The sequence below is a fragment of the Fundulus heteroclitus genome, chromosome 23, assembly GCF_011125445.2.
Source record: "Fundulus heteroclitus isolate FHET01 chromosome 23, MU-UCD_Fhet_4.1, whole genome shotgun sequence".
NCBI lineage: Eukaryota > Metazoa > Chordata > Actinopteri > Cyprinodontiformes > Fundulidae > Fundulus > Fundulus heteroclitus.
The window spans coordinates 12,710,351-12,730,587 of NC_046383.1; the positions used below are offsets into that span (position 1 = coordinate 12,710,351).

General features: G+C 37.9%; 1 protein-coding gene across 3 annotated transcripts in view; it reads left to right on the forward strand.

Moving 5' to 3' along the window:
* Positions 1-20,237, forward strand: part of fstl5 (follistatin-like 5) — a 247,596-nt gene that overhangs the window by 181,248 nt on the left and 46,111 nt on the right. For 2 of the 3 annotated variants that reach the window (XM_036126902.1, XM_021320641.2), the window contains exons 8-9: positions 220-231; positions 3,102-3,222. In XM_036126902.1, coding sequence (XP_035982795.1) covers positions 220-231; positions 3,102-3,222 — 133 coding nt within the window. The remainder of the gene's footprint in view (positions 1-219; positions 232-3,101; positions 3,223-20,237) is intronic. The other variant, XM_021320642.2, reaches the window with a different exon arrangement.

Here is a 20,237-nt window from a genome sequence, read left to right on the forward strand (position 1 = left end):
GAAATGGCTAACTTTTTGATTTCAAGAAAGCCTTAGGCCAGAATTTCCTAAGCAATGCTTCTTTCACCCCTGGCATTTTCAGCTTTTGTTGGCATATTAAATAAATGTTGGTGGCATACCAATGAGTTTGAGATAATTGTAAAATGTGTTTCTGATGTCTTAAATGTTGTGATAAAACTTCACCTCTAAGCTTGTGACCTTTCTTTTTTTCTTCAACAGATCCCATCTCAGGTAGGGCTTTCTGCTTGCTGTACTTTGTTTATGCTTGCTATCATCACATTATATTTACAAAAAGCCCACAAAGCCCATAACAGAACCACTCAAATTATACATACCTTGTCACCTAGTTAAAGTGAAATTATTGAAACCAAAATCTTAAGTTGACCAATCTGTATTCACATCAATATGACAGTAAATGTACAGTGTTGACAGAAAGCAGATAAAAGATAGCGTTAACTTAACACCACATAAAATATAGAGCTAAAAGAAAATAATTAAGTTTGTAGCATTTTTTATGCTGCAAGTAATGCACATAAATTCAATTTACTATTTCAAGCTAGGGAAAACTGGTGTTAATGCTTTATTTTAATTGTTTAATGTGGCTTAATCCCATATAAAAGTCCTCTATAAAAGTTTACTTTCTCATTGGAGGAAAAAGCAATACCTATTTGACAGACTTCCATGCTTTACAGGGTATTATTTTCACCTACACCCATTGTTTGCCTCTTTAAAAAAAATGTGTTGCGAAGCTAACAGGAAATTTCTTTTAAAATGTGTCATCGCTGGTGGAGGTCAGCTATCCCGTGAGTTGCCCCTTCAACACCCTTTCAAAGGTGACCCAGCACTGGCAGCTTTATTAATTATAGTTTCTTGAGGGCTGCAGCCAGTTTGTAAATCCTCCTCCGCCCGCCCTTGTCTGCCTTCCTCCTGAGCAGCTCTACCCCGGCCTGTTCAGTCTGCGCAGAGCTGGGTGCTGCTGATAGCTAAGGTGAGGGTGATGAGGTGAGGTGGAGGAATCATGTCGACAGGCTCCGCCGTGACTCGTTCCACCTCTGTGAGTTTCATTTCTACCCCGCCTTCATTTTTCATTTAAGGAGGTGACACAATATGCTCCCAGCCCAAGCAGCCAAGAAGGTACCATCGATTTCCCCTCGTATTGTGAAGCTCTGATGCTTCACTCATCCAGGGTTCAGAAGACAGATCAGAGTTGAGGAGAATAAAATGATAAACGGACTGCACACTTGTAAACAGGAAGCATGATGTTCCCAACGTGTCTGTCAACATTTTAATGGGGAATGTCAAAGTTAAACGCTTGCTGAATGTAAGTAAATGGGGGAAAATTCTGTATAATTAGACATCAGACTGCTTTTGCAAGCTTAACACTAAAATAGTGTTAAGCAACATAAATTAGAAACACTGAGCCAGACTTAGTCATATTAGGAGCACGATTGGGAACAATTCCTAAAGGATTTTTTATATATTTTTTTGGTTGTTTTTTTCTTTACAGCAAGGAATCACTTTAGATTAAACTTGCTTTGCCATTTTGCCTTCATCATGTTAGCTGAAATAAATGTAAACTCTGAAGGCAAACTCATGCTTATCATGTGGCCCTTAGTGATTCTGTCTGTGGCATCATGCGATTTCTAAATGTTTATATCCCCTTAGATTAATTCAAGTTGTTCAGTACTTTTAAATGAGTCAAGCTTAATGTGAATTAAACTTGAGAGCCAACTATGGATATAAACTTTGTATATAAAATCTTCCAGTTCGAAGTGAAGAACTACACCTACGTCTCTTATTTTCTCCTCTTTACTTAATCAAAGAGTAAGTATAAACTTAAATGACTTGCAAAGATTAAATTGTATAATGGAATAAATATCCTTTCTTAATTGAGCACCAATTTATTGATATGAAATGTCATACGTGCTGTAGCAATTAAATTTACAAATTACATTTTAATATATTCAAAGCTCGCAACGAAATGGGGATTGGATTAAATAAAATTGGTTAGGATTGCAGCAGGAAAAACAACAATCTATTACAAACAGCGTCTGCCGGCAGACGCAGCCGGAATCGCTGTAAATGCATTCAAAGTGAAAAAGCAAACTCAGTGCTAGAATTAGTTCAGAAATACAGCCCACTCAGAAGCAACGTTGTTTCAAACCCGCCTAAAGCCTTCTCTAAGCTGCAAAATGTTCTGCACGGATTGCTCTGCACTGATATCTTTTGTGGTATTTGTATCATTGGCTGTACTCTAGACAAAGCTTCCTTAATATGTGCGGTGTTCTGTTTTCATTGCTGTGTGGTCTTTGCAAGGTGGCATCTGTTCCTTCTCCGCCCGGTGGTTTGCGTCGTCATCAGGCTCATTAGCTTTGTGGGCTTCTGTCTGCACCGCGGCCTGAACAGTTTATTATTCTGTTTGCTTTTCTTTGTCCAGAAACCTCTTTCTTTTGCTCACAGTTTTAATCATCACAACATGGCATGCATTGATCACGTTTTAGTTATCTCAACATGATCTATGGACAGGTTCTCCCTTTGTTTTATTTAACTAGACAACCTGGGAATAGTCTTATCTATTAGTTGAAGGTGGATGCTGTAGGGCAACGAGTCTTAATTCTGTTTTGTTTTTTTTTCAGCGGAATTAATGTTAGAAAAGGGCAGCAGGAGTTATTTAGACAATTTCTGCAGCACTACACCTGCCAGGTGTTGCTCTGAAGGAATGATTCCTGCAGTAATTCTTTGTAGCGGCACTCTGAGTCAGATCGCTCTCATCAGTTGGGAAAAATATCCCGTATGGGTAAATGGTAATTTTTAACTATGACTTTGATAGATTTTCTTTTTGGTTTTATTTTGCGGGACCAAACAGTTTCATCTCATGTCTTAGATTGATGGAGGTTTGCTCCACAATGTGCCTTTACTGACAGCTGTGATAGTTTTCATTTCCTTTTATTTCCAGATTCCCATCTGTGCGCCGTTGTGTGTTGCACTTTCATTGAAATCGTTTGTTTTCCAGGATTCAGCCACAGCTGCTCATTCTAGGCCATGAGGTGTTTCTCTAGGCGATTAAAGCCCCTTCTGTCCTCTCTCTCTCTCTCTGGTAGGATTTTGGGGACGATGGCTCGCTGTACATCACCAAGGTGACCACCACCCATATGGGTAACTACACCTGTCATGCCGATGGGTACGACAAACTGTTTCAGACCCACATTCTCCAAGTGAACGGTAAGATACCTACACTTTATCTTTCTCTTCTACCAGTTTATCAGCGTACAGTTCCTTGCAATAGTTTTTTGTAGAACTGAACCTTTCCACATTTTATATATTATAACTCCAAACTTCACTGCATTTTATTGGGATTCATACAATAGGCCAACACAAAGTAGAACATAACTGGGAACTAGAAGGACAAAGAATCATGATTAAAAAACATTTTCACAACATAAGAATCTTAAGTTAGACAAGCCTTGCAGAACAAACAGCACCATGAAGACCAGAGAACACAGCAGACGGGTCGGGGAGGAGGTTTTGGACAAGGTGAATTCACATGGAGCTTCCAAAGGCATGTCTCAAGTTTTGAACTTCTCAGAACCCTTCACAATCCGAAAATGAAGGGTATGCCACAAAAAAGGAACAACTGTTCACCTAAATTGACAGGCTGGGCCACAAGAGCATTAATCAGAGAGGCTTTGAAGAGATCCAAAGTAGCTCTGGAGGAACTGCAGAGATCCACAGCTCAGGTGTGGGGATCTTTCGACTGAAAGTCTCAACCAGGCATGTCGGGGACACAGCAAACCTTTAGAAGAAGCTCCTCTGGTCAGATTAAATTAGACTATGTGCTAGAAAAATGTACAGAACACACCTTGTCAGCCTGGTACAGTGGGGAGCATTTACTTTAACAGGGAGCTGGTCAGAGTTGATGGTAATATGGCCAAGCACCAAATACGGCGATCCTGGAAGAAGACCTGTTGGATGCATCAAAAGACTTCAGAATGGGATGGAGGTTGACCTTCCAAAAGGACAACAACCCTGAACAGTTCTGCAATGTGATGGTTTAGATCAAAGTATGATAAGGGGTTAGAATGGCCTGGTAAAGGTCCAGAACCAAATCCATTTAAGAGTCTGAGCCAAGAGTGGAAAATTGATGTTCAGATATGGTCTGTATCCAAAATGGCTGACCCCGTCTTTCTTTTCAAAGAAAAATGGGCAAACTCTTCAGACTCTAGATGTGTGAGAGATGGTAGATATAAACCTCTAAAAACTTGCATTTCTAGGTGCAAATAAAGGTGATTATACCAAGTGTTGACTCATGTGAGCTAAATAGAAATAAAAAAAAATACTTTTAAAAAGCCTGCATCCTTTTCATTCAAGCTTACATTTACGCACCAAGTCATGTTGGTCTATTGATCACATTAACATCCAACCCAATACATTGAGGTTTGTGTTTTCTACAAAGACAAAAGGCAGTTAGGGGCCTGTATGTACCACATCAGTCAATCTCATGTTTCAGTCACTGCGGACTGTAGTCTTTGGTAAAATAAGAGACATCATGGCTCATGCTCAGCTAAGTGGCTGGGGAGTGTTATCCAAGCTCACTCACAGTAGCAGTAATATCTGTCAAAGCAGCTGCAAAGCAATGTGATGGCGAGAAAAAGGTCACTCACAGTTGGGAATCTACCAAGGATCATCACTCAAATCTGCAGCTCACCTTGACAACGTGGTGCTTCAGCCACGGGTTCCGGCTCCATGTACAGTACATTGCCCGCTCAGCACCAAGAAGCAGATGGATGCAGTTAGAAACTACTCCATGGGCAATTTAACTACTGAGGATGCAGTTATGTCCCTAGGCACCTGGTTGAAACAAGAAATAAATCTAGAAAGAGAGCAGATACTGAAAGTTTACCACCCCACGTCGATAATTTTCTTTGTGAAGCAGCTGCATCTCTATGCAACTCACAAGATTCCAATAAAAAACACATTTTTTATTTATTTTACCTCCAAAAATAAGCAGGAATTTTTTTAGATGAGATCCTTTGTACGTATGTAGAAAGATATTGCTGATATAATTACTATTGTGTATATTTTAACAACTGCCAACAGATTACCTAAAGGAGAAATAAGAATAAAACTCATTATTTTAAATAAGAATAACTAAAAAATAGTGATGTAAAGGACTAAAGGCATCTTTTTAGATGGACTGTGGTTTGACTTCACACACCATCTCTCTGTTGTTTTCCACTCTCTTGTCTACATCGCCGCGCCTGCATGTCCATGTACGCGCATGAGAACAGCTGCCGCTCAGTTCTTAGCCCCTCCCCCCTCATAAAATGCCACTGTCAGAGCACTGTACCATACGAGCAAAATGGCGGATGTTTCTGAACCAAATTACCATCAATACAAATAAAGAAAAAAAAAGTAAAAAAAATAAAAAATACAAATAAAGACTTCAACTATTTTTTTTTTTTGTGTAGAAGCCTCTGCAGGTAAAATTCTGCTTTTGAAATTTGAGATGCATGGACATCTCTATGCAACGAGTTTCCTTTTTTTAGAAGGCATTAACAGGCTTTTCCTACAGCTGCTTTAGGTGCTTAATTACCTGTTTATCTTAACCTTGAAATCTACTTCTGGTTTGATTTTGCTCAACATGTCATAGAAATTATATTTTTTCCATTGGTGAAGCAGATCAGGTCCTCCTTTGTGCGAATGCTGCAGATTTGTTGCATTAACTCCCAATTTCAAGCACTACACCATAAACTTATATCCTGTTACCATCTTCATTAAGAACAAACTTAATCTATAGCCAATTGCCCACCATATAAAAAAAGAAGCTGAACAGCTACAATCTCTAATACTACTAAGGATACTAGTTAATTCATTCATTAATTTTCAATCCACATTCATTATGTATTGATACTACAAAAACTATTTTACCATACTGGTAAAAACTATTTCAAAACAAGATATTTTTCCTATTTGTTTTTCTTCATTTTAAAGGGGACTTTAAAATCTTCAACTTATATAACAACCAATTTACCTAGGTAATTTACAATTTGAAAAACAAAAAAAAATCTGTTTAAATGTTGCTTAGAGTGCATATGATAATTTTTACAACATTCACTTTTGATCTGTGTTCAGGCTTGTAGCTCACAGTTTGGTTATTTACTGTCTGAATTTAAGAGAATTACTAAAAAAAAGATAACTTGAAAGAGAAAACGGAAGCTCAAAAGAGCTGAGAACAAAGGTCTTGGTTGCTCATGTCTGGAACCCCAAACCTTGATGTCCATGTAGAACTCAGAGACCCCCTAGGAGGAAAATAGTGTTGGCAAAGTCTCAAATTTGAGCTCATGAAATTAAGATATTTTTGCCAACTCATCCAGTGAGAAGAAGGGATTCAGGAGAAATGCTGAGAGCAAATGTTTGTAGACCCAGCACGCCGTTACGTTACCCTGGGAATTTAAAGCCTCCTATCCTTCAGTAAATCACATTAGTGGTGAAATAACGGTTGTGTAAAAACCTTCTGGAAGTGTTTAGGTTAGACCAGTATTGTCACTGTGATGTCCACACGTATCATTACTCCCATTTAAACAACCAGACACTACAGTCACTGTTTTTTTAAACAAACTGTTGATTCTCATGTCCTGATTTAAGGTCACTCTCTAATTGCTGCACTTTAACTTTAATTTCAACTTCAGCTTCTATCGTTAATCTTTACTTCAAGTCTTAGCTCCAGTCTTATATCTCTTACAAATGTGTGTTTTAGATTGATCTCTTTCAACTTTTCTGTCTTGTCTATTGTCTGTATTGTCTGTGTGATTGTGTGATTGTTGCTACTACTATTACTGTAAAGTCTAAAGAATGGCCTGAATTATCATCCTGAGTTATGAGGCGGTTGTGCAAGTCTCACTTTTCCCCACATAAGTGGTCTGTGCTGTACTTATAAGTGTTTAACTACATTGTGGTTCTGTATGTATCAACATTTTTATATGAAGATAACAATTTTCAGGCCACAAACAGTTTAAGTCAGTTTAGAGTTAGTTTTCTCTCAACATTATGGAGTTTGGCCCCAAAAAACAAAAAAAACGTCTTTTCCTTTGTTTGGCTCAGATGCAAAGAAAAAATCAATCTGCTGCTGCAGCTAAAAAAAATAAATGTTTATACCTTAGAACGTTTTTGCTCCCAAGCAACAGCCACAGATTACTTTGGGGGTCCAGTCGTCTGACCCAGCCACGACTTAAACCTTGTTGTATCATATTACCTCAGGTTGGGGTAATTTCTTCCCTCAAATTCAAGATTAAAATAATTTCAGTTTCCTGGAGCAAAAAGTGTTTCCAACAGAAATACTGCTTTTGGTTTGTGACGAGAAATCCATCTTATTATCAGAGCTAATCCTAAATAGATGATAATTTTCCTGTATTGCCAATAAACACCCAGACATTCATTCAACATATTTTGGCTATAAAGTTATTTTTGATCAAGGGAAAAAGAAACCATTGAGTGATTATGTTGAGACATTTCTAGTTAGCTTTGAAGGTGCTTATCTAGTTTTGAGTGTGTGACTCAAAAGGTTATTTTTCTTTCAGAAAAGTATGTTTTAGGATTTTTTTCCCCTTCTTTCAAAGCCAAAGGAAAGACAGATTGTGTTTTATATTTCATACTTTTAAGATTTCTAGGTCTAGCTCAAAAATATGATGTGCTTGATGGCCTTAAAAATGTGAAAAAAAAAACATTGAGTTGTTAGTGTCAGTGATTTTGTGCTCCTTTAAGCCTTTCACATGAGAAATTATCGCAATCTTCAGAAATACTTCTACTCATGTCTTAATTTCTTTTTTACACTTTTTACTTTACCTGCTGCTAAAAACATCACACTTCATGCACAAGGTAATATGACCACAGCCTGATTGACATTGACACGTTTTTAGTTACTTTTGCTTTTAATTGGTTTGTCTGGGTAGTATGAGCCATGTGAATAATAAAACGCAGGAACTTTGTAGAAGCCAAAGGTGAAGAGATGGAGCTTCAGTAAATGAGACTGAACCACTCTAAATTTCATGAGGTGGATGCAAATAAACCACTTTCTATAGTCCATGAGAATGTCCCACTTACATTTGACAGGCAGCTGGTTCATTATCATTCTTCTAACAGATTACTGTGAGGTTAATTGTACTGATATACAGACCTTATTGTGTATATGGAGACGGGGTGAATGTAGGGAGACTAATAACTTTGGGTTGTAATTAATATTATAAACTTCCACACGACCTTTTCTATGAAGACTGACTTTTACATTCTGAGTGTGGGTGAAGTCTCTAAGGACCTGCTATCACCCTGCTGAGATTAGATTTTATGCAACTCAATTAGGAAAGAGCTAAAATGGGCTAATCGTACAAAGGTAGAGTCTAAACTGTCAATCACAATGACGGCAGAAAAAAATTTAAAAAATAGCATGATTTACATTTTTTTTATTTTTTTTATGAGAACAAAATCTTGAGAGTCCACAGTAATTTCTTTCTTTATAATATCAAAATCAGAATTTCTGAAAAACAAATGCCCTAAATGTATTTAGCTGGTCATCTTTTTGTTTGGTTGTCCATGCTACAAATTAAGTTCCTGTCCAATTTATGGATAATTTTGATTCAAAAATTGTATGCGTCTTATAAAAAAGATAAAGTCGGAAAATTTATCAGCATTTTTGGTATTTAGAATGTTTAACTTTGTTTTAAACTGCAAACATCTTTGAACTTGGTTTGGAGGGAGCAGAAATGATCACAAACTGATCTACAGAACCTGTAATTTAGAATCATCCCAACCACTTGTGTACTTTTAAAAACAACCATGTTTCTGAACTATTTTGATATTTTTATGACATACTGTACAATTCAACTAATAATCTAACATATATAGGACTAATGGTGAAAAGTATGGAAAAGACATAATAAGTTGGTTACCTAAGTTTGCACAGCATTAAACTTAAACTTTTCAGGTTTAGGATTCAGGTTTAGCACAAAGTCTTCTTTGGTTGGAATCTGTCAGCATCCTGCATCCTGTGCAGTAAATGAGGCATCTGCCTTGCAAAAGATTCCTGAATCTCACAGATTGTGAGGAAAACTCTCACTCAAAGTTCAGCTGACTTTTTTGCCTGACTTCACTTGTGCTAGACCATTCCAAAACTTACATTTTCTGCTAGTAGAGTGATTATTCTGTTCATTTAGATATGTCTTTGTGCTCTCTGTGGTGCTGAAAAATAACATCCCACTTCTGCTTTCTAGCAGGTATCTGAAGGGTTTGGTTAAAACTGATTATTTACCATTTTGGTTTCATCCAGCTTATCACAGCTCCAGTTCCTTTTGGAAGAAAAGAAAGTGCAGAGTATGATGCTGCCACCACTGTGTTTCACACTGGGTGCAGTCTCCTTTTAGAGATGCTCTGTGCTGTTTTGTGTGCGGATGATACCTTTTGGATTGTGGCTCAAAGGTTCTTGTTCCTTCAAACAATCATAATGCCTCTCCAATGTTTTGAGATTTTTTTTCTTCAACCTTAATGCTTCCTTTGCTAGATAGGACTTCTGTTTTGCAACATTCCTTTTTGAGTCCAGACATATGTTCAGCAGATTGTTGTTGCTCAAAGAACGTAAGCAGCACTTGTTGGAAATCACAGCAGCTCCTTTGTTCCTGTCAGCATCTTGGCAGCCTCCTTGAACCAGTTTCCATTTGATGTCTTTTTCAATAAAAATAATAAAAAAAAAAAACTTGTAACTCTTTTTTTTTGTCCCATATTTTTCCTATTTATGAATGAATTTCTTCCATGAACCAGTGCAAATATACATATAGAAAGACTACTGAGTTTTATTGTGACCTTCTCCAAACTTATACTTTCACACATCTAGGTAATTTAGATACTTTGCAAACTATGACTCTATCTATAATTGAGTGTAATTGAGGAAATGTGAGGAATGTCCTATTTTATGCTTATTTAATTCACTTTAGTTGATGGAAGCTGTGAACACAAGAAGACTGAATGCTGAAATTATTATCAAAATGTGTTTCAGTGTGTTCATGGTTATGCATCTAGGTTATCACACTTTTTTAATTTCAATGTTTTTCTCCTGAACATATTTTGTTTGATTCTCAGTCGAATTGCACAGAATATATGTCAAATTATAGGTCGGGGGGGGGGGGGGGGGGGGTGAAAGACCCACATGTTTTGTTCAAGGAGACAAAAAAAATGAGATTCTGAGAACCCGAACAATGTTGATTTTGGTCTCAAGGTACACAAATGTTTTAATTGAGATTCGAGAATTCCGGATAGAAACAAACAATAGTTGTAAAATGTTGGTCTTAGGTTCAGGACTGCAGAAGGTCAGGGATGAATGTGATGGCAGGAGCTGACGGCCCGGAGACAGAGAGTCCACACTTGCTAGGTGCTGCTCGGCTAGCAGGCCTCATAGCACTCAGGTTAGCAGTTCATTGGAGACAACAGGGCACAGAGCTGAGCTTCACCAGGGCGGCTAGTCAGGTTAGCAGAACTTGAGAGACACCAGGGCACAGAGCAGAGCCTTTCCAGGAACAAACAGTGAACGAACAGTCTTTAGAGTGACTGGCAGGACTAACCTTAACAACAGGAGCAAAACAAAGCTTCCAAGGCAAAACAGGGACTGGCATGGAGAGGTGTGGAATGATGACGGCCCAGTGCTGAACTGAAGGCAGAGGGAGGTTTAAATAGAGCACTTCACAGGTGGAACAAGGGTCTGGCTAATTGACTGGTAAATGATTCTCAGGTGTGACTGACTGCTGAGGAGGTGAAGTGAAAATTGACAGAAAATAACTGATGACTGAAAAACTAACAATAAATAAAGTCAAACCTAACCCAAAAGAGATGAAAAAATGAAAATAACAGAAAAACAAAGCCAAACCAAAACTCAACCATGACAGACGGTATTAAATGTTTTTATTTGATACAACAGACTAAATTCTCAATATTTTAACAAAACAAATAGTCTGTAAAAAACGGATCTGTAAATCATTACAGGTCTGAAATAAAGATGGTCTTGCAGGTTAAAAAAGACCTTGAAAAACAGAATGTCACAATGTCTTCTGGCCTTATTTTCATTCATATTAAACTGAACACAAATAAGAGGTTAGTGAGAGATTAATACTTTGCCCTTCCATTTTAGGACAATTTTAAAGTTTGTTGTTTCTAAAAAGGCCTGGGGCAAAATTTCCCTCTAACTATTTTATTTCAAAACTATATCTGCACTGACAGCCTGGACTGAGAAAGTGAATTTTGGTCAAGAGGACACACAGAATTGTCCGGAGAGCGGCAAATGGCCCCCTGGCCACGCTTTGGACACCCTTGATGTGGAGAATCCCTTGTAAAAAGTTTTGTCTTTTCCTTTTCCCAAATAAAAAAAGCCTCTCATATGTTGATATAACACATTCTGGATACTGTTTACATGCTTTCATTAATAGACTACACAGTCCACATCGTCTTAATGTAGACTGCTATCTTTAATACCCATTATTATTCTCAACATGTTCATTTTGTTGGGCTTATTTATTAGTTTTAGTCTGTTGTGCCAGCTCTTTTCAAATTTTTGAAGCGCCGACCCCATTTTACCGGCTGCAATCAATACAGTTGCATCTCATTTGTTCACTGGGGCTGCAAAGTTTGTCCACCCTCACAGCCACTTTAGTGCAAAACAAATCTCTGTTTGGAATAGATTACTGGAAGCCGAACTGAAAAACTACTGTACACCGACCACAGTTGCTTTCCTTGTTGGAATCAAGCATCCACAGAGGATACATTTTAAATTTCAAGATTTTAGTAAATGCTTTAATGTTTTGTTGTTCTTGCAGGTTTTGGAAGGGAACGCCCCATGCAGAGGGCTTTAGGAGTGTTGTTTAATTACAACAATTTTAGTGTAATAATGCACTCTTTAGGCCTTTATTTTAGTTGAGGTTGGAGCTTTTAGAAGGGATGTTGTCAGCTCGGAGGTAGGCGGTGGGTGGCAGGTAGACATGGGGTCTTTGTGTGTGCTGATTCCTGGCTTTAAAAGTAATCTTTCTGGGCCTAAATGTCATATTTGTAGTTAGGGAAGGCCAGAGGAAGGGGTGAAGCAAGACTAATGAGAGCTTACCTCAATGCACTGTGCACACTCTGGAACCAAACTTTGATTGAACTGGGTTTGTCTCTTTTCCCCACTGTTGGTCGATGTGCGGATACTTGCAAGCCCCAAGGTGAATGCTGCGGGGTTGTAAGATTTTTTTTTTTTTTTTTTTGCCCTCCGCTGTAGTACTAAAGGAATGCCTGCAGGTAAAAAGTCTGGGTCTTAGCTGTGTGCTCGTTCTGGAAATGAGCTGAGACAAGGACTGCAGATTTGTGGATTTGCTGTGTCTGGTTGGGGTTAGAGGAAAGGTGCTTGCTGGTGAAGTGAAGGGTAGAAAATAGGTGAAGGCTGAAGAACAATGAGAACATCACAGGTTACTTTAAATGAATACCAGTCAGTAGCTGGATTGATCATATGTTTTACAAAATGTGTACAATCTGTGGACTGCAATGTACGATGAAGTCTGAGAGACGACGGTCAAGCTAACAGTTAAAAACAGTTTTACAAAGGTTTGGGAATATTGATCTAGTCAGATATTTGTTCTGGAGGTAACACAATCCCAAACATCGACCTAAGGTATCGTTCAGGCATGTCGGTGAGTCAGACTGCAATCTGCTCCCAATCTCTGTTGTCTCCCCACCGTCCACAGTAGATTTAGAGAAAAATTGCTACAGTGTGAATATGCAACAAATACAAAAGAGGGGAGGAAGTAGCTGGGGGGAGAGCAGCCTTTGCATTGAATTCAGTTGCACACGAGGGACTTCTCTCACTTCATCACAGAAACAATTCCTTCTTGGAAAAAATTTAGGTATTAGAGTCAGAGATGGTGACTCAAGTTGGAGACTCTTACTGGAGTCACAAAAATAAAATAGCTTGTGACTCGACTTAGAAACATCCTTTTACTTTCAAGACTCGAGACATGACTCAAATTCCTGGTCTAAGTCTTACTAACATGAAGAGTGAAAGGAAGTCGGTATATGAGCTACAGACTGCAGCTCTGACAGGTCAGCCTGTGTTGTGCATGTTTTACAGTAAAAGGATGCACTCAAATTATTAGCCAGCATCGTTTATAGATAGCGGGATGTTAATGGCTCATGATATTTTATGTTAGCTGTAGATTCATAATAATGACCACATCAGTGTCTCTCCAACTGAATACTGTATTAAATGACTTTGGATTATTTCAGTGCAAAATAAGCAATTTACCTCTGATGTTGAGGTAGCTGGAATATTTTAAAAATATCAAAATAAAAGCACCTCCTGTTTTGTTCAGAAGTTCAGCACTTGTTCTTTTACTTGGTATTCCCTGAGCCGTTCATTATGTTTTAATTTAACTAACATGTTTTCTTTTCACAACTCGCAACAGATATTTAAAATTTGCATTTAGAATATGGTTTGCCACTGAACTTCCTAATTGTTGGAAAATAAAAGGATTATCATTTTACCTTATCTTGATTAAACCTTGCTGAGATGATTTTGCACGTTTCCAACTGGCGAATGTGGAAAATGAAACTTCCAGGTACAAAAAAGACTAAATATTATTCTCAAATGTCTCAGATCTAGGACAAAGCATTTTGAACATGACCTGACTGTTGGATTTTACCGTTTACAGCAACTATTTTTCATATAGTCAGTAAAACTTGTATGATTGTAAATTGGTAATTGGCACCTTGTATCATCCTCTAATTAATTAATTATTAAAACTTTTAGGAATCTAAGCCATTCCAGTGAAAATTGTTTTTGTTTTATTTTTATGTAATGCAATGTCTGTTTTTTAACTTAGTTCTGCAAATTCCTTTTGCAGAATTGTAACTCCAACAGAAAACATTGAGTGGGGAAAACAGTCATGCAGTACATTTTGTAAGGAGAAAAGATGAGAAAAACTGTAGCAGATTTCCCTGAGGTTCTATTATTTTTATTTTTTTATTTTTTACAATTTCTGTCTCACATTTTTTCACAGCCCCTCTAGCTGTTTTATTCTTTTACTTTTGTTCTACACTTACAAAAGTATTGTTTCCCTGGCTCTGTGAAATGTATGCAACGTGTTATATGCAGACTGACTCCCATATCTCAATGAGAAAGTAATAACTTAGGTGTAACTGTGAGAGTCCACAGTGTTATGTAGCTGTGCTGTGGCAAAAGCTCTTGATTGTGTATTCTCTAATCAGTTCCCACCATCCCAATGGATCTGACCAGCATGTTTATTGTTTGTTATGTCCAAGAGTTTAATGTGATTGAAGCTTTGTAATAAGTCATCCTGGACTTGTTGGAAATGTCCCAGTAGTGGGATGGTGAAGTGGTCTCCTGCCACAATGTTTCTGTGCATCCCTGCTCATCTTCTGAAGCGCCAAAGCAGACGGGAGCCTTGCTGAGTGATTGACGACCGGCTTGGGAGCTTTATGATGGAGCTGTCAGCCCTGCCGTGTCACGTTCATCCTGGCAGTAGCTCTCCTGACGCTCTCAGAAACACATCAGAATGCATTTTCTCTCACATCTTGTCTGAATCAAGTTTGGAGCCTAAAAAAAAGTGCTGCTTTTTCCTATTTCCAGGGCTTTTTCAAGAGAACACAGTGCCAAGGTTTTCTTGGAAATAAATATATGTGTGATAAGACAAGTGAAGTTAGCCAGTCTTTATTTGCACATGAATGTTAAAGCATGTAACCTTTCATGTAACTAATAGAAGACTACTCATAAGACAGTACAGATATGTGACCTTGTCAGGCTGTTAATATCTGGCAGGCTTCATTTTTTCACTCCGCTTCTTATGTAGGCTGTTGTAAGAATCTCATTCAAAAGTTTATTTTAGTAAATAATTTAAAAAAGTGAAACTCATTTTCTAGATTCATCACAAGCTGTGACATATTTAAAGAAGCTATTTCTTTTAATTTTCATGATTATAGCTTAATCATGAAAATTATAGCTTTATCAGACTGATAAAATAGAGGATGTTGATACAAAAATGCTTTGTTGAAGGAAAAGTTTGCTACTAATTTGGCTTTAATTAGCAAAAATCAAGTATTATTTTCATAAATACATATTATACCAAAGTCTTATAATAATCACATAAAAAATGAAAGCATTCTTATAGTTTAGCATGAGTAGATTATAAATACATAGGTGGTGGTGCACCCAATTTAAGTGATGTGTAAACGGTCGTCGGAACCAAGCTCGGCTTGGTTAACTGATCCACGCTCAGACCGAGCTCGGCATGGATCGGTTTAACAAGGATAGTGTAAACGGAGCTATAGTCGCCTACAGCGTCCGCCCCTGCTGTGTTAGTTTAGGTGTTCTCCTACTTTAGCCACAGAATGATAGGGCCCATTTCTCACCTTTCCACCAAGGCATCTCAGGTCGCTCATCTTCATCTACATGTCAGCTCTCAGTGACACCAACATCAGCTCACGGTGGAATATTTAGGAGAAAGGTAACCATGACTGGACTTGTTGCGCAGGTTGTGTCCTAGAGAGCGACCCATTCTCTCACAAATGTTTGTAGAAACAGTCTTCATGCTTGGGGTTTGATTTTTATATACCTGCTGTCATGGGAAATAGTTGGAAAACCTGATTTGGATTAATCAGTTGAATGAACGAACACTTTTGGCAGTATGGTGCGTATTACTGAAGGGTTGAAACTGTAGTAGAAATCAGTGCCTTCGGAGCTACCACACACATATCCAGCACACAAGCCACTGCATTATTCCTTGTGTAAAGCCACTCCAGAACCATGTCAGATATGTTTTAGTCAGGCCAAGAAGAAAAAGGACCGGGTTGTTACTCAGTGGTCTAAAGTCTAGTTTTCAGATTAAGGGAAATTGTACATTTTATCAGGAAATCTAGATCCCAGAGTCTGGAGAAAGATCCACTAAGTTTCAGTCAGCGCAGCCATCTCCCAGAATACTTTAAAGCACTTTATGCTTCTCTTCTGACAAGGTTACCAAAAGTCTGCAAATCTCTGTCATATTATACTCAATAGAATTTTAATGATTTTAGTTTTAACCACTTAGCATACTCATGAAAGTACTTACCCCGAGAGAATTTCTGTCTTTAGAAAAAAAACTTTGTATTTTAATTGAACAATTATCCCAGTTCTCCTGGGATCAGCAAAATTTGTTTTGAATCTAATTACATGCATTAAATATGAATTTCAGTTGCTTTAAAGCTACACTTAACATTTGAATTAGCTCCCACTTTTTTACAACCAAACTAACCCTCAATATCCACTTTTTAAAATTTAGCTCTTACACATTAACAACAGTGCACGTCTATCGGTGACCAGAATAAATCACAATCACAAATGAAGACGTGTACGACGGTATCTTCTCTCTTACACTCACACTCCCACAGTGAGTTCACTGACACAAGCTCCTTTCTAATAAAGAGCCTTTAACTAAGTAATGACCTTTATTAAGTTCAGTGTGTGGCCAATGGGAATTAAAGCAACACCGATTCGTTTGGTTCCACCTACAAGGCTCTTTGCACTCTACTGAAAAGAAAAGTTGAGTAGGTTCTGTAGTACATCCTACCACAGGACATTTTGCACTTCGCTGTTCTCAGCATGTCCTCAAACTGTAGAAGCAGTGGTGTTCTGTCAGCGACAGCAGCCACTATTTCAAAATGGGGAGGCATGCAATTAATATTAAAATTTGAGGATTTCACTGATATATCTTCAAGGATGCACTTCAAACTGTGATGAGAGTCAGTTCCATCAAATTCTTCTTCTGGGTGAATATTCAGGGTTATGTCTGAATTACATAATATGAAGTATTTGCAGCCCACTGTCGGCCTATTTTCCTCCCTCCTACTCTCTCTACTCTGATTTAAATCAGTTTTCTTGTCTAGTCAAAACTTTGCACACAGCCAATCTTGTTTCTGATAAATAGGTTTGTCCAACCATTTATTAATGATCACTTCTGTTTTTACAAATCAAAATGACTGTATTATAAAATGTTACACATTACAACTATGATATATTCTGTCAGTATTATGGAAGATTTCAACACAAATTAGTGTGTAACTGAACAGGAAGGCATATGGTACCTGACCTTTTTTTACTAATGCAAATCTGAAAGCTTTGGCACGCACTTGTGTTAACCCCCTCATCCACCCACTTCCTTTTCCTGACAGCCCAAAATAAGATCCAACCTATTGCTTCCAGGAGTCATAGTCAAATAATTTGTAAATTAAAATGCAGTATCAATGCAGCTATTCTGTGAAGGCCTCACACAAACGGCATCATGCCATAGAACACTCCAAGTGGGTAAGGGATCAGGATACAGATAATTTGAAAGCAGGTTTAGGTTTTAAAATATCCCAGTTTTTGCATCTAAACCAATACATGCATATTTTGATCTCATCGGACCAGAGCTCCTTCTTCGATATGTTTACTGACCTAAATGCAACTGAAAATCCATGTCAAGACATGAAAATGTGTTTGAATAGACTCTCCGTCCCATCTGACTGAGTTTCAGCTATATTTTAAGAGAATAATGGGACAAAAATGTTGGCATTTTTGTCCCATTTTTCTGACTCTTTCGTCTTTGTGCAAAGACGAAAGAGTCGGAGGCCAAAAGACTTGAAGTTATGTGTCCTTTTCCTTCCACTTGAAAAATGTGCTCTAGTTTGTGTTGGTTAGTCATATAAAACCCTGATAAAATACAATTTGAAGTTGCAAAGAACTAAATATTCAAGGGGTATAAATACTTTTGGAATGTGTTTTGTAACCAGGAATGAATAATTACAGCTTCAGCTTAATCCACACAAATATTTAATTCAAATCTACTTGCATGTAAAATAAATCCAGGTTAAACGGGTTCCTGAATCCTACCGAGGACTCCGCTCGTTCTGCTGTTCCTAAAAGCATCGCCCTGTCTGACTTCATAGATCAGAAAGCTTCAGTTCAAATGTTGGCCTCTTAGTGTCCACTTTCTATCCACATGAATAGGCTCTTACAACGCAACGTACAAATCTGTAAGGCCATATTTAATTTGCTCAAATTAAATGAGTGGGTTTAAGATCATAATTCAAAAAGGATTTCCCATATTTCAAAGAAAATATGTTATTATATATCCCCCCACAAGGAAGGTAAGCAAGGCAGTCGTTATGAAAGGATTTTGTGTATGTTTAAAATTTAAAAGGAAATTTAAGGGAATGTTGCATGTAAGGAAAAACTGTGGTAGAAATGGTATACAAGGATAACTGCAGCATTGAAAAGGTTAAAAAGCAACGATCATTCAAAAGTCTGAGGTTGTGGAGTGCAGAGTCTGTGCTTCAAGAAAATACATATTTATTTCCTTCCACTCATGAACTCTGCTGAGTTCATGAGTTACTGTGAAACAGAAGATGAGACAGAGCAGAACCAACGATGCAAATGAGCTGAGATCTGGTATTAAAGCTAGCTGGGATTTAATTTACATCAGCAGAGCCACAGTGGGTTGTCTCCATGCCACGCTGCACTGATGCAGTAACTCATTCAAAGTAATACTGACAAAGATTTGAGTGTATACACTGTATAGTATACGGACAATACGGACATATTTTATGGTGGAATGACAGTGGACTGTTTTCTGAGAAACTATATTACATTTACATTAGATATAAGCCATATTCATGAAAATTAACAGGAACAAACACATGAAAAATGTGTATATATATATATATATATATATATATATATATATATATATATATATATATATATATATATATACACACATTTTCAGCTGATCACTAAAATATTTTAATGATATTCTAATCATTTGTATGCTTTGGTATTTGCAAACATTTTGACTGCACTGGAAGGATCCACCTGCTGGGATGTAAAACGGGAACGATAATCTACTCTTTAAAGTATTCCCAAAATAATTGCCTCCATGGGTTCTATTCAAGTGCCGTTTTTTACTGCCGAAGGGCATCAAGGTAACTGGAGGGCCTGTGTGGCTGTGATTGGTAAGGATTCTGCAGGAGGAGTCCCTCTGTGGCCCTCAGTGGACTCTCTCTTGGCAGCTGGGATGATGGGAACTCCAAAGCTCTGGTGCACTGTGATTACCAGATGGCTGGGGCAGCAATCTTTAGTGCTTTCATTTACCTGGCTGAGTAAAGACTTCCTCTAACAACATACCCACAGGAAAAGGTCTCCAACGCCCCTCTGCCTTCTCCGCTGATGCCAAAACGCTCACGTCCGTCTTCCACTCATACCTCTGAAGTCTGTTTCACAAAACAAGCAAAAAAGGGACACTGATTTGGGTCAGTAAATCTCAAAAGGGATTGCTCAAAACCAGATAGTGGGACAGAGATCTGGCGTCGCTATGCAAACCGCTGTCAGGTTGCCGCGCTTATATGTGAAACCTTGTGGAACGAATCAGGTTACTTTTTAAAAGCATCCATTTGCCTCTGTCCAAGACTCAGTCACAGTTTATTTCTGATAAACTTTCTTTTTGAGAAGGTTTATCATTGTTACAGTATTTAAAGGATGCATCTCCCTTTAGAGGATTATTCAAATTCAGTCTTTTGATATTCCTCGTGTTTTCTGGACTCAAATTTAAACAAGTTAGCCCCAGGCTGAAATCCAAAACTTGTGGCACTCGTCTCAGCCAATGCATAAATGAATATTATTTATCCTTTTGAGTGGATTATTGATTTATGCTAATTTGTGGATGTTGGAAATACAGTATGAAGGGTGTTTATATTTGTTTTATTTTGGCTTTGGGGGATATTAAACCCGTGAAACTCTGACATGAACCAGAGGGGCCGTCCGAAATGTAACAGCAGCTGCTCCTTTAGTTTCGGCCTTTTTCTCCTCTCGCACATTTTGTTTTCTCTGCCTCTATCCTCTCATATCGCTCTTGACAAAAGGTTACAGAAAATCAATACCAAACAAGTAACATCAATAGCATCAGAGCAACAGTTCGCTCCCTTATTTATCTATCTGATGCATTTGGTTTCATCGGCCACATTAACCTTATCTAAACACTCAAACCTATTGATAGGGTATGCTAATGCAGAGCCAGGAGTTTACTGGGCTTCTTATCTAAAACATCTTGTTTGATAAGGTTTGCTAACTTCTCAAATGATGATAATGATGTAAACACCAGCGAGGACAAAGCAGTGTTTGTGCTAATCTGGCTGTTATCTGTTTTGCT